This window comes from Candidozyma auris, chromosome 2 (genome assembly GCF_003013715.1).
Source record: "Candidozyma auris chromosome 2, complete sequence".
NCBI classification, from domain to species: Eukaryota; Fungi; Ascomycota; class Pichiomycetes; order Serinales; family Metschnikowiaceae; genus Candidozyma; species Candidozyma auris.
In genome coordinates, this window is record NC_072813.1 from 1,283,593 (window position 1) to 1,307,413 (window position 23,821).

Here is a 23,821-nt window from a genome sequence, read left to right on the forward strand (position 1 = left end):
ATTATCTACAATTTCGCAGATCAAATCTATGCCTCCCATCGCCTGCTTACATCATCTCACCGATTACAGTATGAAGCTTCACAGCAATAGCTAGAGATCTCATTTCAAACTCTTTTTCCTCCAAATAAAGCCAAATTGTATATTTCGTTGATTTATTTCATAATCTTTTTTTCAATTACCCCAAAATGAGAAAAGTCTCACAGACGGAGTCAGAAGCGCTTCTCCGAAGTGATGCGAGTGAATCAGGCTATAGTACGACTAGAGAGGGCTCCTCTCAAACGGATTTTGGTAACAGTGAGATCCAGACTGTGAAGTTGAACCCGGAGGAGGAACAGATTGCACCTGATCTCGCTGACCTCCCAAAAGAAGTCCGAGAAACTGTTCCACTACACGATGATCCAACTATACCGGTGCTCACTTTCCGCTACTTTTTTCTTCTGACATTGTTCATTGCCCCTGGAGCGTTTATCGATACGATAAATTCTTTTCGGACGACTTCAGCGGTATACTCCATCTTCTTTGTTCAAATTGTGTCTCACTGGGCAGGCAAGTGGATGGCAAGATCACTTCCAGATAAGATCGTCAAAATCGGTCCGCTTTCTTTCTCGCTTAATCCGTGTCCCTGGTCGATTAAAGAGACTGCTTTGGTCACCATTACAGCAAAATCTGGCGCAACGGGCAATTTAGCGACTAACGCGCTTGCACTAGCAGAGTTGTTCTTCGATACCAAAGTTCCTGCTTACGCAGCAATGCCCTTCATGTTCTCTATTGTATTCATTGGTTATTCGTACGCCGCAATTGCCAAAAGCGTTGTCAGTTACGACCCTAGGTTTCCCTGGCCTCAAACTTTGATGCAAACTGCTCTTCTACAAAGCCAAGATACTGCTGACAGGAAGCACAACTCGAAGCGCATGCGAGTATTTTTTTGGTGTGCTGGTACTTTGTGCATCTGGCAAATGCTTCCGGAGTACTTATTTCCCATGACCTCTTCTTTGGCTGTCTTGTGCTGGGTTGCACCCTCAGATCCAACGCTCAACTTCATTGGATCGGGAATGGGTGGCATGGGATTTCTCAATTTCACTCTAGACTGGGCAAATATCACGTCACAGGTGATGCTTTATCCATACTGGGTTCAGGTAGTGCAATTCATTGCATTCATTTGTGGAGCTTGGATACTTTTGCCAATTGCCAAATGGTCGAGCCTATTTACTTTTAAGCATGAACTCATGTCGAATAGGCTTTTCACATCCGATGGTCATTTGTACCCTACTGATAAGCTAATGACTCCAGACGGGGGGTTCAACTCTACGGCATATGAATACTATGGCCCTGTTAACCTTGGGGCCCAAAGAGCGTGGAATATGTTCTTTGATTATGCCGCATACGTATCTGGAATTGTGTGGGTTGTGATATTTGGGTGGGACAAGATTAAAGCGTCATTCGGTCGTGAAGGTGCATATCGTGATCGCTTGAACCAATTACATTCAGCATACGGCGAAGTGCCACAGTCATGGTACTTGACTCTATTCGTATTGTCTGTTTCTTCCTTACTTTTTGTTGCCAATGCTGGGTACATGTTCATGCCGTTCTGGACATGTGTAGTGGCACTTATCATGGGTGCAATCATAGTGACTCCACTAATGTGGCTCTATGCTTTATCAAATTTCCAGTTGCCCATAGGAACATTCAACGAGCTCTTCTATGGCTATCTTGTTGAGAATGCGCAACAAAAGCACCCAGCAGGCGCTGCCTTCTTTGGTTGTGTTGCAGGGAACGCCTGGTATAGGTCACAATTCCATTTGGAGCTGATGAAGCTTGGATTCTACAATTATGTTCCACCGAAGTTAGTTTTCTTCTCACAAATCTATGGAGAACTTATTGGCGTTCCAATAAATTACTTGAGTCTACGCTGGGTGTTGGCTTCTAAATGGGACTATCTCGTTGGAAAGATTATTGATCCTTTGCATCAATGGACAGCACAGAACGTCGTTACCTATCACACTAATGCCATACAGTACGTGGTATTGGGACCTCGCCGTCTCTTCGCAAATTACCCAATACTTCCCTATGGCTTTCTTGTTGGACTAGTGGCGCCAGTGATAATTTACCTGATTCACAAGCGGTTCCCCAACAACATTCTCAAACTCGATCTTTGGAACACCACTGTCTTTTTCTCAACTATGAGTCACTTTTATGGTAACTTGTCTACAGGTTATTTGTCCAAATTCATGGGTGGAACTGTGACTATGTTCTACGCCTATAGATACAAGCATTCAGTATGGAAGAAATACAACTATGTGGTTGCAGCTGCTTTCGACACAGGGTTCAATTTAGCCGTCAGCATTATATTCGTTCTCCTTTCGTTTGGCATCAACGCCCCTACATGGTTTGGTAATGACCCTCGAAGCGTGGAGCGCTGCTTCGCCCTAGAGTAGGTTGTGAGGCCACTGGAAATTTTAGCGTGCAAGCTAAGTCATACTTGGTAGACAATTCGCATCAATCAGATATTAAAAAATATTCTCCAATAACATAGATTATATTTAACGTTAAGACTTGGGAGGCTCGAACGTAGTTTCAACAAGGCCACTAAAACTGGTAGTACTACTGGCACATCCTTGCACCATCACCAACAACATAATCCTCACTTAACCACATCTCCCCAGTTCCACCCCCAGTTGCATCGATTAGCATAAAAAACAAAGAATGAGTCAGCCCAACCGTCAAGGACAGGGAAATCCTCAGCAAAGTGCACAAGGGGGCCAGGCACCTGCGATGATTCAGCCTGCGCAAGCCACAAGCCTCCTTCGTGTACTCAAGGAACAACTAGAGCAAGCCAGACAGTGCACAGATCCTGCCGAGGCCAGGCGCTACTACGCAAAAGCTGAGCAAATAAAGCTGATACTCATGAACTATCAAAGACAGCAGAAGGCTGCGGGAGCGCGTGCTCAGGGTCAAGGTCAGGGGCAGGCGGCTTCACAAGCTCAAGGAAGCCAAGTAGCTCAAGGCCAGGCTGGAGGAGGTCAAGGAAGACAATTGGCCGGTAATTCACAGATGTTAGGACAGCAGAGAGCGGGCATGGGACAAGGACAGAGCGCACCTCAGAGTCAGGGCCAGTCTCAAGCAATGAATCAACAGCAACCTCAGCTGCAACAAATTGGTGGACAAGCTCGTGGTCCTGGAATGGGTAATATGCAACCTTTGGGTGGTAACGCTCCAGCAACACTGGGAGTGAGACCACAAGGCACAATTCCTAGCTCTCAAGTTACTCCAGAAAAGTATCAACAGGTAAGACAGAGAATACAAGAAGTTGAGAAAAAGATTCAGGGCTTGGAGGCAGCGAAAAGAGGACAGTTGACCCCCGAACAAAGAGCACAGGTCGATAGTCAGCTCACTGAATGGCGAAACAAGTATGCTCAGTTTCAAAGATTTGCGAATATTATACGAAGCCAATTGATGGAGAAGAACCGTCAGAATAGTGCCGTTCAAGGAGGCTCCGCTGGCACTGCCGGGCAAACTGGTGCCATGGGTTCGGGAAATGTCGCTGATCCAGGTATTAACATCCAAGGGCTGGCGTCAAGCCCTACGGTCCAAAATGCGTCTGTTGCAGCTGCGACAGCAGCTGCTCAAAATGCAGCACAGAGACCTTCAGTCACGCAGCAAAACATGGGTGGTGCTGGGTCTCCACCAATGAACCGTGGCGGTTCCCCTGCAGCCTACTCGCAGGTCAAAGCAACAAGTGGATCTCCAGTCCCAGTGGGTGCGCCAACTCCAACAGCTGGAGCGGGAACTGGAGCTCCTGGTACCGCAAATAGCGGAATGGGTACCCCGGCTCCACAAGGCTCTGCAGCGGCTGCAAAGGGGAGAGAATCGTCCCCAGCGGCCTCTACCAAGGAGCCTGGCGTCCCCGGCGTCAATCTCTCAGGTATCACAAAGCCTAGTGTGCCATCTATGCCAATTCTGAGTACTATCAACGTCAAGCAACCAGCTCCCGTGACGCTAAAACCAGGAGCCAATAATGTTCGCCCAACTTTGACAGGCGGCGGTGCTTCTGGCTTGGGTCAAATCATGGGTACCCCGGCAATCACAAGAATGCCAACCTATGATATGGCTACTACTTCTGCTGCTACCCTCACCGACAACGGAGGCCGTGTGTTGACCAAGAGAAAATTGAGCGAGCTCATTAATACGATCGGCGCAGATGAAGGAGACGGAAGAACTACGATAGATGGAGATGTAGAGGAACTACTCTTGGATCTCGCTGATGAGTTTATATCCTCGGTTACGACATTTGCGTGCCGCTTGGCCAAGCACAGAAAAACAGATTCTGTTGATGTCCGAGATGTACAATTACATCTCGAACGCAATTGGAACATTCGTATTCCTGGTTATGCCATGGATGAGATCAGGAGTATGAGGAAATGGCAACCAAGTTCATCATATAACCAGAAGGTCTCTGGCGTGGAGATTGCGAAGGCTATCAACGGTAACATGAATTAAGGGAAATAGGATTATCATCTAAATATATTTTACTAAGAACTAAAAAATTATTCTATAACCTTGTAAATACCATTGTTAACGCTCAAGATAGAGGCGTCAACCCAAAAGTTGAGGGCCTGAATTGCAACATACTCTGGAAGTTGAGTCGACAACGTCACCAATGCGAGTGAAAGGCCCTCTTCCTCTTCATCAAACAATTCGATAACTGTAGCCTGCGATGGCGTCACTTCAAATTTCCTCATTTCGCCTTTGATCTCTAGATCCAATTCGACAGTCCCTAAAGATGGATGGAGATGGAGTGTCCGCCCCGGCTTCACCTCCTCAAAACTGTGTGTGTACTTTTCGAATTTATCTTGGACAGGAATTGCAAAACCTTTTTCACTATCTAATTTTTGGCATACCGATGGCCAATACATCCTCGATAAAATCGTAAGCTCCATGCCCGGGTGACTTAGACGAGAATTGAGTTTGTTACTGTCATGAACATCCTTAATCATGACATCCAAACAGTTGAATTCGTTCCCGCCAAACCTAGACTTTAGAAGATCGGTTGTATGCTCGATATCCTCAAGACTATACTCGTTCCATTTGAGAAGTCTTTCACCAAATATGCTTGTGAGCTCTTCTGTGAATACCGATGGCAGGTCGTAAATGGATACGAGGGCTTGCAAGACGTCTGAAACTTCCCCTTTCTTGAAGTCAGGAAGGGCATCGATTGGATCGGGATTCCATTTAGGATCAGAGAGAATATCAATCGGAGCCAGTGTGGGAGGATCATTTTTCTGAAGCTCTTGTGCTAACTCCACTAAAGAATTTGTTTCAGCGTTCAAATCAAGCATGCCATGAACAACTTGTTGCACAAAATCTGAGCGCGTGCTTAAGTATTTTCTAATCGGACGAACTACTTTATCGAGTAAAACACCAGTTGGATCAATCGTAAGGAACGACTTGATAACTTTTGTGTACATGATGATGACGTCAACAGTGTTAGTTCCCAGATGAAGAAGCCGCTGATCACAGCAATTAATGAACACATCTACAATTTTAGCACGATGATGAGCCAACGACTGAAACCTATCAGAGTCTAGAGCCAAGCACTCTCGTAGTTCTTGTAAAGCAGTGACAGAATGAGGATACAGTTGTACCATCTCGTAAATTTCTTTGATACGAAGCAGCACCAACTCGTCTCGAGCAATTTGTATGAGATCATTGCTAGAAGCACAAGCATACTTCGAACTACACCCGAGTGAAAAAGACGGATATAGCTCGAGCCTTAGCCATTTTTCCAAATCGTAAAGCACTGGTGTACTCCATTGTCCCACACACAGAGATGCCAAGTGACGACAGATCTCCTCCACTGTAACCTTCACTACAATCTGACGCAATTTTGTGTCCATCCCTACTGCTGCGAAAGTTTTCAATTGCAAGGATGGACCTTTGAACAAAGAAGATCGAATATGTTGCTCAAGTTGGTGTATGAGGTGAGGTTGCAGTAGAAAATTGTTGAACAAAGCACACAAGCTGCGCATGAATGCATCATCGGCCAAAGACGATAGCTTCATATGGGTGAGTTGCTTGACGTAGAAGGATCGTAGCTGCCACACAATCTCTAATGCACCAAATAGATCAATATCCTGGGGTAGACGGTTTTTGAGGTCTACTCTGATAGAATTGATCCATAGCTTCATGAAATCAAGTTGTTGTGACTGTGTTCTTAAGCAACGCCTAACAGCTACTTTGGTCCTCGGCAGAGGCTCTGCTCGATTGAGATCAACACCATCTAGGTGGTTGGGCTGAAGCCATTGTAGGAGCTGGCCGAGGTCGTTTTCCAAGTCATGATGCAGTTCCGGATTTATGTCTCCTAAAGTTTGGACAGGAAACACCAGTGCAATGACCAGTCTGGGAAGAGTTGGCCTGTCCATGACAATTATGAGGGAGTATGTAGTGCAGCTTGAGTTGAGGTTTACGAGGTTGCATTTCTGTTTACATAGATGGCGCGCTAATGGTTGCAAAGGGTCCATGGATATATGAGAACAAAAAAGAACACGTCAATGTGATAGAAAACCCAAATTTCAGAGTACCTTATTTTGACTGCTCAAAAGCTCACTTTTTAGAGCTAGGAAGGCTTATGTAATGCGTTTGGACTAGAGGAGAATGAGTATCACTATTTCAGTGTGCTACTGCAAGTTCGCAGCTGTGATCGATAGACATAACCTGACAAGCTCCTCGACAGTACTCTTAATAGAGGTATGCTTGAAGATTGAGCTTTCACGATTTAGTCAAGTACTTAGCTGAATCTAGTCGGCATTTAATGCTACCTTTACAGCGAGAATGAGCTAGGTAGCTGAATTCTTTTGCTAAGGTACGAGTTGAGAAGTACCCTTCTCTTCTCCATTCCTAGCTGTCAATTACATTAATTTGCTATCACATTCTCATTATTGCTGCTTGTGAATAGCGTTCAAATTGTACATCATAGAACGCCAACTCGACTATACAGATCCTTTCGCAGCCATTTCTACAATTGATGGCTTCGCCAACGAGGAAATATTTCGAAATACCAATTGATCACCAATGGTTTAGATTTTTATCACCACTTATACTCGGGGCTAAATATTTACCGAGTTTTTTTTTTTTTTTTATAAAGCGACATTCTCAATTTTAGTCATTCTGGGACTTACGTAGCTTGTCTTCGCGCATAATGAGTGAAATGCTAACTTCACTTACTTCAAGGTGATGGTATGTGAAAATACAAGAATCCTGAACGCAGACATTTACTAACCCTCAGGCACGGCTCCTGAAAACAAACGCTAAGGCCCAATTTATAGATGTCACCCAGGCGAAGTCCTCGGTGGCTACAAGGTATCTTGAACAGGCTGATTGGAATGTGGAAGAAGCATTAAGGGAATACTATAATGAAAACCCTCCATATGACCCAAAGTTGGAAAATTTGTTCGATAAGTATATGGATCCAGAGAATCATGATCTTATTCTGATCGACGGTACGTTGGCGTACCTCAATGATTTGGGGATCGACCCGGAAGAGGTCTTGAGTTTAATCGTGGCATATGTTCTAAAAAGCCCACAAACAGGCGAGTTTAGAAGAAATTCCTTCGTTCAAATTTGGCTGTCACTATCGATAAATACAATCGATGGGATGCGTCTGTTCTTGTTAGAGAAAGAGAACACCATGGAGACATCGGTGGACGAGTTTGAGCCCTTCTACCAGTTTGTGTTTGAGTTTGTGAGGGGCTCTGACTCTCGCATTAAAGTCATTTCCTCTGAGGAAGCAATTATCTACTGGCAGATGCTTTTGGACAAGAGGTTCCCGAAATCAACCGAAAGACTACAGCAATGGTACGAGTTTGTGCAAGAAACAAAGAAGAGTATTACTCGCGATTCCTGGAACATGTTCTTCAAATTCCTTGTACAAGTCATTGAGAAAGACCCTAGTTCCCTATCAGGATACGACGAGGCTAGCGCATGGCCTTCTCTTGTCGATGAATACATTGAGTGGTTAGAGGAGAGCGGGAAGCTACAAAAAGGAGACGACATGTCTCTTATATTTTAATCTATAAATACTACAGATGCGCTCTGCGCTAGAATTAAATTTGGTTGTGTACCAGCCATCAATTGAGAAGCTTTTCGATGCTTGGCTTGCGAAGCAATAGTAGCGTTTTTGACGCATCTTCAAGCTTGCCATCTTCCGACGACAGGTCGACTTCATATTCACAAGTTGCCCCTATATGAGCTGTCATGTTGTTTGCTGGGACGCGAGACTTGAAATACAATCGTTTCGGATAAGAAGTAGACTTTTCCGTACCCTCCTCATTTGAAGGGACAGGCGCACTTGTTGGGATGGCGGGATCAGGCAAAACAAAAGACGCTTTCTTAGTATTCAGCTTGATTGGTATGGTGAATGGCGATGTGGCAGACGATACGGAACCGGACCTTGTTTGAGAGGTCAGATACAGAAAGCTCTTGTTGACTTGGTCGAGTTGATCCATCAGCAGGAACCTTCCTATACTCTTTTGCAATTGTACCTGTTGTTGAGCAAATGCACTCTTTTGGTCACCTGAATACTTCCCTAGAAGAGATAATAATGGTGCTATGTCTGGTGTTGAGTCTGGGCTAGGAAGCTGCTCTTCATCCGAAGACGACTTTCTGGAGATCAATGGGGGAGCGGGGCTCAGCTTCTCTTCATCCCGTTGTAGAGTGCCAACAGCTGGGCGGTTCTGTGTCGGTTCATCTTCGTTGTCTTCCTTTATGGACTCACAAGTGGAGTTCAGGGACTTTGGGGTGGGAGCAGCAAGATCAGAGAAGTGAAAGTCCTTGTCGATATTCCTGTACTGATTCACATCTATAGGAACCTGGGTGAAGCTAGTGTCGTAACTATAATCCTTCACATTTTGCGATAAAAGTTCGTGTTGCTTCTGGATGATATGATGCAAGTACAAAATGTACTCTACCGAGGATTTGAGGATTGTGAGCTTGTACATGCCGTCAATCTTGGATCCGTTGTTCGAAGATGAGTTTTTCTTTGCGGTGTTATCCGTATTGCGGCAGGCGGGAATAATGTACTTGAGAGCTTCAAACTCACGGTTGATCTTGACCCGCCTCCTTTTTTCTATAATGGAATGAAGCTGCTTCGTTTCGTTTTTTCTGCGTGCCAATTCGTCATCATCGACGAAAGAGCTGGATCTCCTTCGTTTCTTTTTTGGCTGTTCAGTTGTGGATGCAACTGCAGCTATCGAGGGAGACCCACCACTTGAGGAAGTATTATAGACATTATTGAGAATTTCATAATTATTATCCTCAGGGTCGATATCTTTATTAAGTTGGATGATCGTTGTTTTCAACGAGGGTGGAGGCGGTAATTGCATTTCTTGAAGTTGGATGAGTTTCAGTGAAGATCACAGAGATTGTGATATTACAAGCGCCGGAGCATATATAAGGGTGGGCTAGGGGACTCGCGAGCGATAGCGAAATTAGTGCTGTTTGCAACCACTCGATGCACGTTTTGCTTCCCACGTTTTGCTCACACGAAGGGCTACAAATTCCACGCTGCTTAAAAGGCCAGAAATTTTCAAAAAAATTTTAAAAAGTCTACAGAAGATCAGCTCTTTATCACGTTATCAACTTTGAAGCTCTATCGTGTTTTTTGGTGATGAACTTCTTCGTGTTGACTACGTGGTTTACTCACACGACAACTCTTTGCGGACTATTAGGAGAAAGGACCCACATGTCTCGTGCCAGACATACACAAGGCCTTGCGGCAGAGAAGCCTGGGGCGATGCAATTAATACTTGTGCTGTGCAGGCCACACGTGGGACACGTGCCACGGGCGATTTAAAATTTTACTTGAATAAGAGATTTTTACCCGAGTGTTAGGGCAGTGAAAAGATTTGTTTGATTTGGCGAATTCGAAAATGTTGCCACTCTTCTCGCCTTTTATTTTTTTTATGGACAGCGTAAAGTTGAACACTCCAGACGGAAGCTTCTACTATGTAGGCCTCTGGGGGGAGGGGGGCTATGTACCGGAATGGCTGCGAAAAGTGTCTTCTACTATGGAAACACTCCACGATTCAAGTGGTATGCACCGGAGATCTGTGCCGTTAAAATCCTCGGAGGGGCGATCCTCAAACGGTTTTATAAGTGAGAGGGGTGGAGGGTTCCTTTTTTTATTTGTCTACTGTGTGACTGTTTTGTTGTCCCCTTCAAGCATAAGAAGTATACAAACACTTATACCGGCAGTGGATTAAACACTTTTTATCAACGATTCTTCATCTGGTCACCTTTTTCCTTTAATTTTTCTTCTTTTCATTGATTTTGTATTCTCTTATGTCGTCAACTCTTCAAGACATTAAAGTGGCTCTGAACAGCAGAAGGAATTCGTCCATAAGCTTTTTGCCATCTTCCTCCCAGTGGTCCATATCTTCAACACAAGACACACAGATATGAAGCCCTCCCTTCGGAGTGCTCACCACCGACAAGGTGAGGTGGGTTATAGAAACACCCTGAGTGAAAAACATATCGGTTACTTCCCAGCCTCCACGGGAGAATTTTTTGCAGCCGATATTGGAGATTTCAATGGCGCCACGTCCGTTACGATCGCCCATTTCCTCCTCGAACCAATCCCATACGTTCACGTACCGAAGCATCCCGGCAAACTTGAAGGCACTTCTTGAAGCCATGGTCTTGTCAAGCTGCTGCTTTAGATGGTCTCCCACCTTCTTCACTGTCGAAAGCTTAGGTGGAACAAAGGGTAGTGTCTGTGACATGTAGAGGCCAAACCGCAGTTGGATGGCATGCTCAGGAATATAACGGCGCCCACAAAGAGCAATGGGAATGTTGATACTACGCCGTTGGCTTGGCTTGTATCCCTGAATGCGGTTAGCGTATGGCACAAGGTGTTCTTGCATAGCGGTATAGGCACAACCACCTATGTATGGGGTCAAGGTCAAGGCGTTCATTTTGCATTTGGCCAAAAGCTGGGCAGTCTCCAGCGGGGTGAAGGAAAGAAGACGGTGTTTCAGCACATTAAATTTCCTCTGTGGCACTGGGTTGAATTTCGGGTACTTGTATGTGTTGGGAGTCCCCTTCAGAAACAACACTAAGAAGAAATGAACCAAGAAATGAGGCAAAATGATCTCAAGTAGCAACGTCTTGATCTTGTAAAGCGTAGGTGTTTCGTACAAGTGCGGCGCCACAATCTCCAGCGACGGTTGAGGAGCTAGGTTATCTGCCTCAGCATTAAATAACTGAGTCCTCACCGTGGTTGGCTGCAACTTTTCCACTTCGTCAAAGCACCAGAGTAGCTCATCAAAGACATTGGCGCTAGCGTTGCCGTCAAAGAATATATGGTTGCAAACAAAAACCAAGACCGAAGGCTCGTTGTTGCGAAGCTTAACGTTGAACATCTTCCATGTGGGTCTGTCCACATTAAGTGGCAATTCTACGGCGTCCAACTGCTCCAACAACTCGGGCCCATAACTGGCGGCTTCCAAAGGTTGTACCGCCTGGTCATAGGCGATCTTCAGGACCGATCTCACCACGAAGTTGTCGCCATTGTGTTTCCTGTCACCATTTTTTTCACGAAAGAAATTTAGCGAGAACACCGGGTTCTTGAGGATCATCATCCTCAAGGCATTCAGAAGGAGCACATCGTCAATGGGCTTGTTGAAGCGAGCAGACACGCTGAAGCCGTTGTTGCAGTAGCCCATTGTGAGCCTGCAAAGGTAGTACCGTTCCACTGGCCCTACGGGTCTGGACATCCTGGAGATTCAAAGATGGTCACGAAATCAAAAACACAAGATCTTGAAAGGAGGCATGGGACTCAAGGGGGTCTTATAGGCAACCAGGAAGGGCATGTTGGGGCTATAGTTGAAAATTTCGCAGCCACTGTTTTGAAGGCGGTCGCGGAAAACGCACTCGGTCCCACGCTGTCTATTGTCCAGTAGCTGCAAAAGGACCAACTTTTCTCAAGTAAGCATTGTAGCGCCTCGAATATAGACGTAATTCGGAAACAGGATTTTCTGGGGTCCACGTCAAGTATAATAAATATTGCTCGTGCCTAGCCAGGAACCATATGGCCAGGTCGTTTTTGCGCACCTTCTATCGTATGCCTGGCAAGTAGGCCCAGAGGTTATTAGCTCAGGGGCACACATGAATCCATATACTTTTGACATTGTTCAAATCACCTCTTTCAACGTCTTATTAGCGTGCCTTACAATATACCATGCGCTTGGCCTTCTCATTTCTCCCCCCAATGCCCTGAAACTGTGGTAGCAAAACTGAAGTTTTTGCCGATTTTGTGCAACCTTCCCGCGCTCGTAGCCCAGGGCGCAATTGAAGGCCTCCATACTAGCCGGTCTCAGTAGGTGGACGCTGAGAATGTGTGAGCGGGCAGCTGGTGTCAGTGAGTTCTCAGGCGAAAGAATGAAGGCTTTAACGGTGACACATACATTTCGGTGTAGAGCTCTTTGATTCTATTTGATGTGCAATCTATAAACTTCAGATTTCGTAGTAATTTACTCTAGAACTTCAACTCAACGTAGCAGTTTTAGTTTCCCCTGGGGCATCCTTCTCCCTCTGTGCTCCATTTGCGCAATTCGCTTTCCCTGCACTGACAGAAAACCACCACCAGTGTGGAGGCTGCAAATTTCCGCATCGGCAACTGCTCGTAGTTTTAGCACCCGTGTGAAGTTGCCCCGTGCCCTTGAAACGGAAAACTGAAATATCCAGGCATGTGTCCTTTTTTTTTTTTTTTTCTTTTTTTTACCTTGTATTCTGCTCTGTTGCGAATTCCTCGTTCAATTTTTTCTATTTTCTTCTCCATGATGGTCAGAGCCAAGTATCCCTGTGGAGCCTGGTCGGCTCGGCAGCTAAAAGGCTTCCATACCTGCCTGTCTTCTACGCACCCTCCGCTGGGCCCTGCGTAATTCTGCTCGGTGATTGTAGAGATTTCTGGCTATCTTCGTAAGTGATCCCTTTTTCATCTCGAGTCAGATCCACTTTCTCCATGGCAAAGCTGGCGTCCCGAAGAAGGCACACCAACTCGAAGCTTGGGTGTGCCAATTGCAAACGAAAAAAGATTCGCTGTGACGAGGAACTCCCGCAGTGTCTCAACTGCCGCAAGGGGAGAAAAGAGACATGTTCCTACTTGTCCTTGTCGAGCGCTGAGATCAACAGGATCAAGTTGACCCATTCCTTGAGAAACTCTCAAAATAAGCTTTTGGCAAGCAGCTTCAGGCTTCCGACGTCGACCAACTCCGCATGGAAATCCGAGCGTTTGTCGCTGGTGGTTCGCTTGCCTGATGAAAAGAATGGCGATGACAACATGCTTGAGTTTAAGTTTGAATTCTCCATGCTTGAGAGCAAATATCCCATGCTGCGGTATCCATCTGTGCAATTCCACAATGTGTTCGTTGACTCGATTGACTCAGAATACGGTGTGGATCATGACTACAGGTCCCCGTCGGACCCTCACTTCGCTCTGTCTGAAATACTCTCCTCGAGCGAGTCGATAGCGGCTCCAAATGAGAAGGGCCTTCCTAATTGCATTCAGGTGAGAACCACCTTCACAAGACTTAATCATCGAGCCTTATTCGACAAGTCTTTCTTTAAATACAACCCCATCTGCACTTTACTCCACAGGTTCAGTCCTGAGCTTGTTTTTTCAAGGATATTCTTCGTTTGCCAAAAAACTTTTGGTGCCTCTTTGCTGCTTCTGCGTATTAAGCAGGATTCCATCATAGGTCGCTCGATCCAGAAGCACGCCATAACTTCCTTAGAGTCAAAGTGCATCGCCGCTGCCAATGAGATACGACAGCTGTTTCCGGAAGCTATACGAGTGTTTCAGCATAATTTGCGTGACGAAAAGCAGCCGGTGCACGAAATGAACACTCAGAGACTTTACTTAGCATTCGCCAACTGGTTGGCTGCAACGACTCTATCTGTTCTCGATTGCTCGATACCAACTGTTTTCACTTTTCTTGTGGGCCAAAGTATAATCTTCGAAGAGTATCTTAGTCATGCTTTAAAGCACGACAATACTGAGGTCTCAGGTGTGCAGTGGCTCTCGCTTATGAAGAAAAATATCCTATTTATTCATTTACCTCCTTACGAACCGGCATTTCTCTTCGAGATGCGTTGCAACTTAGAGGTTGTCTTTGGTATGCTCAAAAACCCAATAGTTACATTTGAAAATCAAACGGACTTGTTGTATTATAAAAGACTAAAATATTACTGTGGCCAAATGCTTGAGTTTCTTGAGACTGAAATGCTCCCAGTGGTCTACTCATCCAGAAATGAGCATTTTGTCACGACTTATCCTCCCAGCTTGATGTACAATGTCGTTAGAAAATGGGTATTTTTAATGCCCAACAAATTCAATCTTTGTGTGAATAACACCTTGGGGAATACATTTCTCAGATACCTCTCTGACACAGTGAAAATGTATAGGGCTGCAATATCAGTGGGACTTGATGCCGTGTTTCCGACTGCCAGGTATCTACTATCTTTAGGCTTTGAAGACCCCACGTTTACTATGCATCAACACTGTTCCTATGCAAAACCTCTGCTTGATGACTTTGAGGATGCATCATTTTCTGAACTAATATGGCGGCATAATGTTTATGCTCTTCGAATTTACAGTTTTTTCCGCAGAAGATTCGACTTATACAGAAATCATGTTATTTGGAAAGGATCCTTTTCCGATATTAACTCGAGCAATCGTTTCAGTGCAAGACACATGAAGAATGCTCTCGAAATACCAGTGAGAAGCTTTAGTCATCTGCCCTTGAGTCCAGAGCATTATGCTCGTCAAATACATGGACATTATGATTCGATTCTCAAGGACCCCTCAGCATCTGCAGTGTACACCCGTCCTGATGACCCGAACGAAAGGCTCTTTCAGAAAGCTGCACTGTTCGATCTCTTTGATCTAAGTCATGAGGTGAATTTGACTCCCACTTTATCATGTCAGTATGATTATGTTCCAGATATTGGAAAGTGTATGGAGGAGACTACTCACTCCTTTGAAGATTTGAAAAATTACTTCGAAGACCGCAAATGCATCTTACAAGGCATATTTTAGCTTGAATACTGAAGCTAACGATCTTGATACCCTATTCACCTTTTTCGCCAGGTCCATATCGCTGGCTACTTCATGAACATAAAGTGCTCAGTAGAAATTCTTTTAAAGCAGGATGTATAGAAATTTAATTCACAGATCATTCAATGTGCTCATTTTGCAGCCACCTTTAAGCCTGTAGTAAACCCGTACACCATCATTACTTGTGCGAGACCAGGCATCGCGATATCTACACTCACGTACAAGTTCATTCCACACATCAAGCACCACCACCTCAAAACTCGCATTCCAGACCATGAGCAGGATAATAATACCTGGAGATTCTTTGTTGAAGGGCATCTCAGAGGAAGATGAGATCACCATAGGACCAGGTATTTATAAAACCCCGAAAACTCAAGAAATCATACCGCAACAAGCAGGCTACCTCAAAGTAATTGAAAAGAAAGGAAACGACAAACTACTCTTTATTGAATCCAATTCGAAAAGATATATTCCCCAAGTAAATGATCTTGTTGTGGGTGTCGTCACGGGAACTTTTGGTGACTTCTTCAAAGTCTCTCTACAGGACAACTCCCAGCAGGTACAGCTATCAATGATGGCGTTTCCCAACGCCAGCAAGAAGAACCGTCCAAATCTAAAGGTAGGCCAAGCGGTTTACGCAAGGATAAGCGAGGCTAACCCTGAAGTTGATATCGAGATTGAGTGCATAGACCCTGAAACAGGTAAGGAGGGGGGATTCGGCCCTCTTGATGAGAGCGGGTTTTTGTTTCACGTCAACCTAAATTTTGCCAGAGAGTTGCTTTTCAATAAAAGTTGCATTTTCTTGGAGAAGCTCGCGGCAAAGTACCCTTTCGAAATTGCCATTGGCATTAACGGAAGGATCTGGATAAAAGTCGGTGAAGGGCTTTCGAAGAAAACGACAGAGACGAAGGAGGAAGAAGATGTAGACATGGACAAGTCAGATGTGTCGTTCAAAGATATGATGCTAACGTTGGCAGCAGCAAACTATTTACAGGCGTGCCAGAGAATAACTCAAGATAAGGCGGATGCAGCTCTTAAGAACGCATTCAAAGGGACTGGCAACTTATAGGTGAAGTAGATCAGGAATAAATAAGAGAGGTAGGCTCGGCACTATTTTACGTACGCTTGTAGAGCCTTGATTAATATGGCTGCGAAAACGAAAAAATCCGATGATCATCTCGCAGTAACTTGATCTTACCACTAAAGGGACAATGCCACCGACTAAGGACCAAATCGCGGCCAATAATAGACGCAAAATAGAGAAGCACAGGCGAAAACTAGCCTACCATGACTTGCAAGTGCAAGGGACAAACAATTCGTCCATCATGTCTAAACGGTCTGTGGAGGCCATATACAACCCAGTACTCGATCCCAAGCAGAAAGAATGGATCAAATACTTTGTACCCAAGCTAAAAAGAAGATCTCCAGCGATTAATCGGGGATACTGGATTAGAATGGAGAGTATCAAGGAAATGGTGCTAAAAATCAAGGAGAAATATGCTGCTTCAGGTCTTCCTGTGCGAGTTGTTAACTTGGGTTGTGGATTTGATACGCTTCCCTTCCAGCTCTTGGCCAATGGTCCCGAACGCCTCGAATTTTATGACTTTGATTATCCTGAGCTTGTAAAGAGAAAATTATCTGTGATTGAATCATCAGATGAGATTCTAGAAGTCATAGGAAAATCTGACGAGCTATCTTCGAAGCATACAGAGTTGGGGATTGAATTGGCAACGAAATACTACAAATTAGTCGGTTGTGACCTCAAGGATACACTTCGTTACCAGAAACAGCTTGAGTTGCTTTTGAAAGGTGACAAGGGCGCTCCAACCCTCTTCATTGCGGAGGTTTCTTTAGCGTACATGAAACCGCAGGACGCAAATCCGGTGATTGAGATATCATCCAAGCTTAGAAATTCCCATTTCCTTGTTTTAGAACAAATTATGCCTTCAGGGCCGAAACATTTTTTCGCTGAGAAAATGCTCCACCATTTCAACCATCTTCGGTCACCTTTACAATGCGTGGAGACGTATAGCACAAAGGATAAGCAGAGATGCCGGTTCAAACAATACTTCCCACAAGTCGAGATCAATGATCTTTTCGAGTGCTGGCGGGAAATTATACATCCTGAGAGGAAGAAGCTTGTGGACAAGGTTGAAGTGTTTGACGAATGGGAAGAGTTCATAGTATTCTGCCAACACTACGTTGTCATTCATGCTACAAATTCCAATAATTTATTTTTTAGAGATAAAAACGTGACGAATGTCGAGACGTCTTATAGTGAGAAGGTATCCGTCGTCCATCGTGGATGTGAAGACCTCGAGCTCAAGTTCCCAGCTGCCTGTGAAGTAAACCATCAAGATATCTTGATTCATGGTGGTATGTGGCAGACCAGAATTGATGAATTGCTTCATATTGAAACAGATACATTCAATAAGAGGTTAGTAGCTCTTTCAGAGAAGAGACCGTCACCTAGAATGTGTCACACTTTGACCAACGCTGAAAACGGATGTTTCGTGGTTTGTGGAGGTCGTGGTCGCCCTGGACTCGTCTTCGACGACGTCTGGATCTACGAATGTTCATCCAACTCTTGGACCAGTTTGGGGTCTTTACCGGTTCCCATGTACCGCCATAGCGCAGTATGCATCTCACCAGGAGTGGTATTAGTATTCGGCGAGGGTCAATTCGTCAAAATCAGTATCGAAAACAACGCAGTTTTTTTGCTTGAAGCAATTGGCTCCGTTCCTTCATTGCAAAGCTGTGCTTTCGTTTACGAAGCTTCTTGTGGAACAGGGTACATTGTTGGAGGCATGAGCGACAAAACAGAGCCTCGTATTAACTGCGAGGTCTACAGGTTCCAGATCACAGAAAATACAGTTACTGTGGAGCTGGTGGTTCAAGCTACGCAGCTAGCACGAATCGGGTGCGTGGGGATGTTGCAAAACGATACCCTTGTGATTGCAGGCGGCGCAGGTTCCCAGCTCCACAGTCAAACCACCACAGTGATGGCAGTGGACACACGTCTGTGGAAAATCGACAATGTTTGCATTGACGAAAAAACGTGGGAGAAGGGACCCGTTTTCATAGGTTCGGCTGTAGCAGGTAATGTTATCGTCGGCGGCGGCGCCGTGTGCTACTCCTTTGGCAGCGCCTATAACAGTGCCTTTGAAGTGCGATTCCACTAGCTGTCTGGGGCAAGTGCTGGGGAAATTGGTGGGTGCAAAATTCTTGCTTCCCTCGCAGATGCGCACCTTAGTTTCAGCTGGCTCGCCCAGAACCTAAAGCCCACAAACACACACCGGGGAGCCGAGGCCGGCTCCGAAATTCAGCCCTTCAAACGATTCAATCGCGCAAGTGAAACAGCTTGAAAGTTCTTCGGATAAGCCCCGGATATCATTCGTAAATGGCCCTGATGGTGTCACTTGACAAGGTGATGGATCTGGCCTAGATAGAATGGCGTGAGCAGATGCACTGCTGGGGTCGCGCGGCCCACTGCGCAGGCGACGCCAGCCTTAGTGAGATCGAGAAAGCCTCTGGCCAGCACGATAACTCTCTGCCTGCCTGGTTGTCTGTCTTGCATTTTTTTACCGCCATACGCAACCGATGCCTCCAAGCGCTCCCACAGCGGGGACCAAGCAACAATCGTCCCTGGAGCCAAAAGCAAGCACACAAGCATTTAAGCGGGTCCCCCTACCCAGATACAAAAAGCAGCATACCCGTGGTGAATCCGCGAGATTATTCTAACCAAGAATTCGTCACTAGACAGCTGTTCGAAATGCAGAACTGTCAGTACATGGCAGGCCACTTTTTTTTTCCCCCTTTAGTTTTCCTTTGGGGATGCTTCTCGCTCGAATGCCCTGATCTGTATCTTGCGTATGGTTGCGTGTGGGGCCGCACCGGCTTGCGAAAAGGGTCTCCCCCTGGCTCGGACCTGTCTGGGACACGCCTTGGGGGGGCGGTCCCAAAACGAATGTAACCATCCAAATTCTTCACACCTTTTTCAAAGCGGTCCTCTCTATTGTCTGACCTTTTTTTTGGGACCCTCTTCCCCATCTTTGGCGTCAACCCGCTACCACCCCATATATCTGCATTGCTCTTCGCATCCTTATCTCTGGAAAGTGTGTTGGATTTCATGACGACCCTCGGCGCTGCCGGTCTACCCGGCCCAGTTTCCTCGGAGCACCACCCACAACTCGGCCCACCTTCAAACGATATTTCTGACCGGGACCTACTGGCGTTTTCGTCACCTCCATTGAATGTCTGCGCTCCGACTACATCCAACAAGAACCTTCTTCAACCACAGCAAACAATGTCTGCCAAGTCAGAGATGCTCAGCGCTTCTGAAATAGTCGTTCCTGAGGTTGATACTTCGCTGCCCTCATGGAGCTCTCACTCTTCAGGCGACCATGGCTATTTCCGTGCCTCCCACGCTGTTTACTCCAGTCACTCTCCCTCGTCCAGCAAGCTGGGCTCCATCTCCTCTACTGACTCCGCTGAGTCCGAGATCCCGCTCTCGATGAGGTTCATGTACAAACCCCTGAGGTCAGGGGACCAGCTACGGAAAGCTAGCGACCCCACCAGGCGTAATTCCTTGATGAATGCTCACATTGACGAGCTGTCCACGGCCTCGCCTCCTCGCGATGCCCTGGAGTCCCCTTCGCATCTGCGCTCCTTCTCCATGGACGCTGCTCCCTACCGGCTCGTACGCAAAAAGTCAGGGGAAATCGTCAAGAGTCTGTTGAAGGATAACATCTCCAAGCATCGGTCAAAGTCGCTACCTTCCACGCCCAGCTTCAAGCTGGTGCACTTTGGTGACGATGCCGATGTGCGCTATTTCTCCAAGAAGGATAGGCCCACAGCGATCCTGGCTCTGAATTCTCCCTCTTTGGACACTCAGTCCAACGGCGAAGATGATGACGATATGAGCGGCGACGATGAAGATTATCTTTCTCGGGCACAGGCCATGATTGACTATTACGACGACGAGCTCAATTCTCATGCAGATAGCTCCTACGCCCCACAAAAGGCTAGTGGCATCACGAAATATCCATCGCCTCACCATGGGCGACTCATTGACTGGGACGTAAATGTCATTAACCTACCTTCGTCGCTGGTTCATGATCGCATAGTCAGCATCCATCCACCAGTCTTTTTGGAGCGGGTGTTTGTTTCGCCCGACAAAAAGTTCTTACTAGGTCACATTGCAGTGAATAATATCGCATTCGAGAAGTCCGTCACTGTGCGCTACACTTTGGATAACTGGGCTACCATTGTCGAGATTCCAACGATGTACGTGCCTGATATACCTACCACATTGCGCAACCACAACTACGACAGATTCATGTTCAAAATTCCGCTTGACTCTATGTTTAACTCATTCCATTTAAGTGACGAAGGTGCTTTCCTGTTTAGTCGGCAGCATGAAAAAATGTACCATATGTGCATCCGCTATTGCTTACCTGGTCACGAATTCTGGGATAATAATGGCGGCAAAGATTACCTGATAAAACTCAAGAAAACTATCCGATCCATGGAACAGCTGGCTGGCCCAGGAATGAAAAACGGATCAGTAAATGAGAGAGCTACCCCTCGTCTTCAAGGTGGTGTCATGGAGCTTCCTAAGACGGCAAGGTCTAAGCCTGAAGAACATAGTCAAAGGCCAAAGTACTCCTCTCATTACATGAAAAGATTTCACTCAGAGCCTAATTTGAAAAATGTCAATCTGGATATCACAAAGGGTCTGGACACTTCAACAAATTCTGCTGCAGAAAACAATCAAATGGGGAAGGATAATATGTATTTCACATCACCTCGCAACTCAAATATTGGCGGTATTCGTGGCAACGGTGTCAACAACCTTGATCCTCAGTCTGAAGAACCCACTCTGGATTCGTCACAAACTTCTCGAGGCATGTCCTCCTCGAACACCGAAGCACTTAGTGAAACAGTGCTACCTCCTCCAGACTTGGCTCCGAATCCTCCAACTAAAAATACTATTGAGAAGGATAAGAACTCGTCGAACTTCAACAATCTCTTGGACTCAAAGTCCTACCGGGAACTTTTGGATTCATACTGTTTCTTCACTTCTCCTTCTCGGAGTTGCCCTACCAATGCATCAGCTTCAGAAGACAATTCACCCACTGATACCACGGATGCTCCTCCAGTGCGAGTCCCAGATACTGATGGCACGTTTACTATATCATCATTTTTGAGAAGTTAACTCTCTAAGAGAATTTTATTCAAAGCATTAATATGGCTACCCCATACCCATTACAATATCTTCCCTTGCTTGTCTATAGGAATTCTACGGTCGCATTTAATATTATAATTGTTGATAATAACCCCTAAATAAATATGTAAATGGTTGTGACTGATTGTCACTTCTTGAAATAAAACCTTCCCTCTTAACATGTGAAATTATACATTTTTATCATACCGTTTTCAAGCCCTGCAACGAATATGTTGCTTGACAAGCCAACACAGCTTACACTGGCGTTGTTTCCAAAAGTATGTAAACATTTTCCATCCTGCAAATCCCAAACCTTAACCAACCTATCATGAGCTCCACTGACAATTCTAAAGGTATCTGCGCTTATTGACCAGACACCCTCTATATGACCAAATTGCGTTCTGACACATTTCCCCGTCTTTACATCCCACAATTTGATCGTGTTGTCCAATGATGATGTAAGAAGATGAGTAGGGTAATCAGGTCCCTCTGGTAATTCGGGCAAAGGTTCTGGCCTCAGCGGTGACTGAGACGAGTTGGTTTGGTGGTTTTGATGATGCGTTTGTTGTTCGTATTGATGCTGCTGGTGGAGTAAATGGTTACCGGAGTTTTCATTCTCACTCTCATTTTCATCCTCGATCAAATCACCACTAACATACTTGAAAGGAATGGCAGTCTCAACCTGACCTACATGGCCGTTATTTTCCAAACCGCCGAAAACACGAAGGCACTGATTGTTCTTCAAGTCCCACATTTTTACAGTAGTGTCATCGGATGCACTAAAGACTGTATTGGATGGCTCGTGGATTTTAACGCAATTAACACAATCGCTGTGTCCACGTAATGTGAAACATGTTCTTGAATCGACATGCCACACTTTGACGGTGCAATCGGCAGAACCTGATACGATCGTCTTCCCAGAGAAGTCCACACTAGATACCGCGTCTTCATGTCCTCTGTACGTAGCAATGCATTTCCCTGAGTGGTAATTCCACACCTTGACAGTCGAATCCAACCCTCCGGTTATAAGTTTTTGAGAATCGAATGCCAAGGCACGTACTCCTTTTGAGTGGCCCGTCAATGTCTTTAAACACTCTCCCGTCTTCATATTCCAGATTTTTATCGTTGCATCGTATGAACCGGACATGAGGTATTTTCTGTTGAATTGAAGGCACGTAATGCCATCCTTGTGTCCTTGGAATGTTTTCAAAACGTAACTCCCGTTTCTCCAATTCTTTTCCAATTGATATCTTTCACTGTACACAGATTTCCACGGTCTCTTCTTGCAATCCGCCTTGCGACGCTTTGCGTTCCCAGAAGAATCGTCGTCGTTGCTATACTCCCGAGCACGCTTCATATGCATGAGGGGAAGCCCCCAACCACAGTTAGGACACTTTCTGTCGATATGCTGCTCACACATATGGTGCCAAACACGATCGTCGTCCGCGAGTTCTTTCCATTTGCGAGACACTTGTGCGGCATTGCAGAGGGACTTGCAGTCCAAATAACATAGAATCTTTAGAGAGATCTCCACTGGAAGGGTGGCAATGAAATCTATGCGAATGAGCTGACTGATTTCTTGAGATATAGTGGAAAGTTGCGGAAAACAGCATTGCGTGAGCAATCCCCTTAGAATGAGGCTTCTGTGGGAATGAGGAGCAGCACTGAAGATGGACCACACGTGAGAAATGGCTTCCTGGTCTCTTGAAGGTAGCTTTTCGAGTTCATGCTGTATAGCCTTCATTTTCACGGCATCCGCCTGTTTGTTGCACATTATTTCTGGGTTGTGTCTGTAGCAGTACTTGTGGAAGTTATCGGAAGGGATATTATTATGGTCAGCGATATGTTTAGCCAAGAACGGAGTCACCACCAGCATCTCTTCCGTGGGTGGTTGTGGAGGCGGCGAGGGCCCCTGAGGCTCCTCCGGCTGAGGCGTGATTTCAGCGGTGCTATCCAGCCAGGCAGACTGGCGTACAGAGAGCTGGTTTTCCGCTTTAACTGCCTTGGATGTACGAGAAAGGCCCTTCTCAAGAATCGAACTGAGATGTTTCGTGGCGTCCTCTGAGCCATCAGAAGAACAAGCATCATGAAGGTTCATGTTAAGGCTTGTGGTAATACCTAGTAGTAGCCGGCGCTGAACTTTTGAAAGTGGTAGGTGTGGTTATTGTGGCTTCACCTTTTTTTATCTGGAGGAAGCGCGCGAAGACTATCTCTATGAAACAATGGTTTCTGTCTCGTCAATGGGAAAAAGTAGTGAGGTAGCAATACTAATATAAGACAGGAATATACCAAGCAAATAAGTCATGAGCTTGAGTCTGAGCTTAAAATATTGTCTTTGCTTAATAATGAACGGATCTTCCCTTTGTGTCACGTCACGTGCATCTGGATCACCGTTGAGAAGTGAGCCGCAAGATCCTACGGCTTCGATCGAAGTAACCCTGAGTGCATGGCTGACGAAAAACGAATCCTGTCTTTCGGAATTCGAA

The 23,821-nt window shown here is 45.6% G+C and overlaps 11 protein-coding genes across 11 annotated transcripts; 7 read left to right on the plus strand and 4 right to left on the minus strand. All coding sequences in view use genetic code 12, as the record gives it.

Moving 5' to 3' along the window:
* Positions 1 to 185: 185 nt before the first annotated feature.
* OPT7 (Opt7p) lies at positions 186 to 2,435 on the plus strand (the record flags this gene model as incomplete). Its single annotated transcript, XM_029035476.2, has 1 exon — positions 186 to 2,435. The coding sequence occupies one exon, from the start codon at positions 186 to 188 to the stop codon at positions 2,433 to 2,435; it is 2,250 nt and encodes a 749-aa protein (XP_028890718.2).
* A 268-nt stretch (positions 2,436 to 2,703) lies between these two features.
* Positions 2,704 to 4,497, plus strand: CJI96_0002055 (uncharacterized protein; the record flags this gene model as incomplete). The annotated part of the gene is made up of 1 exon (XM_029035475.2): positions 2,704 to 4,497. One exon carries the CDS (start codon positions 2,704 to 2,706, stop codon positions 4,495 to 4,497), a length of 1,794 nt encoding a protein of 597 aa, XP_028890717.1.
* A 47-nt stretch (positions 4,498 to 4,544) lies between these two features.
* CJI96_0002056 (anaphase promoting complex subunit 2) lies at positions 4,545 to 6,419 on the minus strand (the record flags this gene model as incomplete). The annotated part of the gene is made up of 1 exon (XM_029035474.2): positions 4,545 to 6,419. The coding sequence occupies one exon, from the start codon at positions 6,417 to 6,419 to the stop codon at positions 4,545 to 4,547; it is 1,875 nt and encodes a 624-aa protein (XP_028890716.2).
* An 811-nt stretch (positions 6,420 to 7,230) lies between these two features.
* CJI96_0002057 (NEDD8 ligase DCN1) lies at positions 7,231 to 8,065 on the plus strand (the record flags this gene model as incomplete). Its single annotated transcript, XM_029035473.2, has 2 exons — positions 7,231 to 7,233; positions 7,283 to 8,065. 2 exons carry the CDS (start codon positions 7,231 to 7,233, stop codon positions 8,063 to 8,065), a joined length of 786 nt encoding a protein of 261 aa, XP_028890715.2.
* A 58-nt stretch (positions 8,066 to 8,123) lies between these two features.
* TRY6 (Try6p) lies at positions 8,124 to 9,377 on the minus strand (the record flags this gene model as incomplete). Its single annotated transcript, XM_029035472.2, has 1 exon — positions 8,124 to 9,377. One exon carries the CDS (start codon positions 9,375 to 9,377, stop codon positions 8,124 to 8,126), a length of 1,254 nt encoding a protein of 417 aa, XP_028890714.1.
* Positions 9,378 to 10,349: 972 nt separating this feature from the next.
* CJI96_0002059 (uncharacterized protein) lies at positions 10,350 to 11,717 on the minus strand (the record flags this gene model as incomplete). The annotated part of the gene is made up of 1 exon (XM_029035471.2): positions 10,350 to 11,717. One exon carries the CDS (start codon positions 11,715 to 11,717, stop codon positions 10,350 to 10,352), a length of 1,368 nt encoding a protein of 455 aa, XP_028890713.2.
* A 1,298-nt stretch (positions 11,718 to 13,015) lies between these two features.
* On the plus strand, positions 13,016 to 15,091 carry ZCF17 (Zcf17p; the record flags this gene model as incomplete). Its single annotated transcript, XM_029035470.2, has 1 exon — positions 13,016 to 15,091. The coding sequence occupies one exon, from the start codon at positions 13,016 to 13,018 to the stop codon at positions 15,089 to 15,091; it is 2,076 nt and encodes a 691-aa protein (XP_028890712.1).
* Positions 15,092 to 15,383: 292 nt separating this feature from the next.
* Positions 15,384 to 16,178, plus strand: CJI96_0002061 (exosome non-catalytic core subunit RRP40; the record flags this gene model as incomplete). The annotated part of the gene is made up of 1 exon (XM_029035469.2): positions 15,384 to 16,178. The coding sequence occupies one exon, from the start codon at positions 15,384 to 15,386 to the stop codon at positions 16,176 to 16,178; it is 795 nt and encodes a 264-aa protein (XP_028890711.2).
* Positions 16,179 to 16,434: 256 nt separating this feature from the next.
* Positions 16,435 to 18,291, plus strand: CJI96_0002062 (tRNA methyltransferase PPM2; the record flags this gene model as incomplete). Its single annotated transcript, XM_029035468.2, has 1 exon — positions 16,435 to 18,291. One exon carries the CDS (start codon positions 16,435 to 16,437, stop codon positions 18,289 to 18,291), a length of 1,857 nt encoding a protein of 618 aa, XP_028890710.2.
* Positions 18,292 to 19,238: 947 nt separating this feature from the next.
* CJI96_0002063 (uncharacterized protein) lies at positions 19,239 to 21,326 on the plus strand (the record flags this gene model as incomplete). Its single annotated transcript, XM_029035467.2, has 1 exon — positions 19,239 to 21,326. One exon carries the CDS (start codon positions 19,239 to 19,241, stop codon positions 21,324 to 21,326), a length of 2,088 nt encoding a protein of 695 aa, XP_028890709.2.
* Positions 21,327 to 21,510: 184 nt separating this feature from the next.
* On the minus strand, positions 21,511 to 23,433 carry CJI96_0002064 (ubiquitin-binding SDF ubiquitin ligase complex subunit; the record flags this gene model as incomplete). The annotated part of the gene is made up of 1 exon (XM_029035466.2): positions 21,511 to 23,433. The coding sequence occupies one exon, from the start codon at positions 23,431 to 23,433 to the stop codon at positions 21,511 to 21,513; it is 1,923 nt and encodes a 640-aa protein (XP_028890708.2).
* Positions 23,434 to 23,821: the final 388 nt, after the last annotated feature.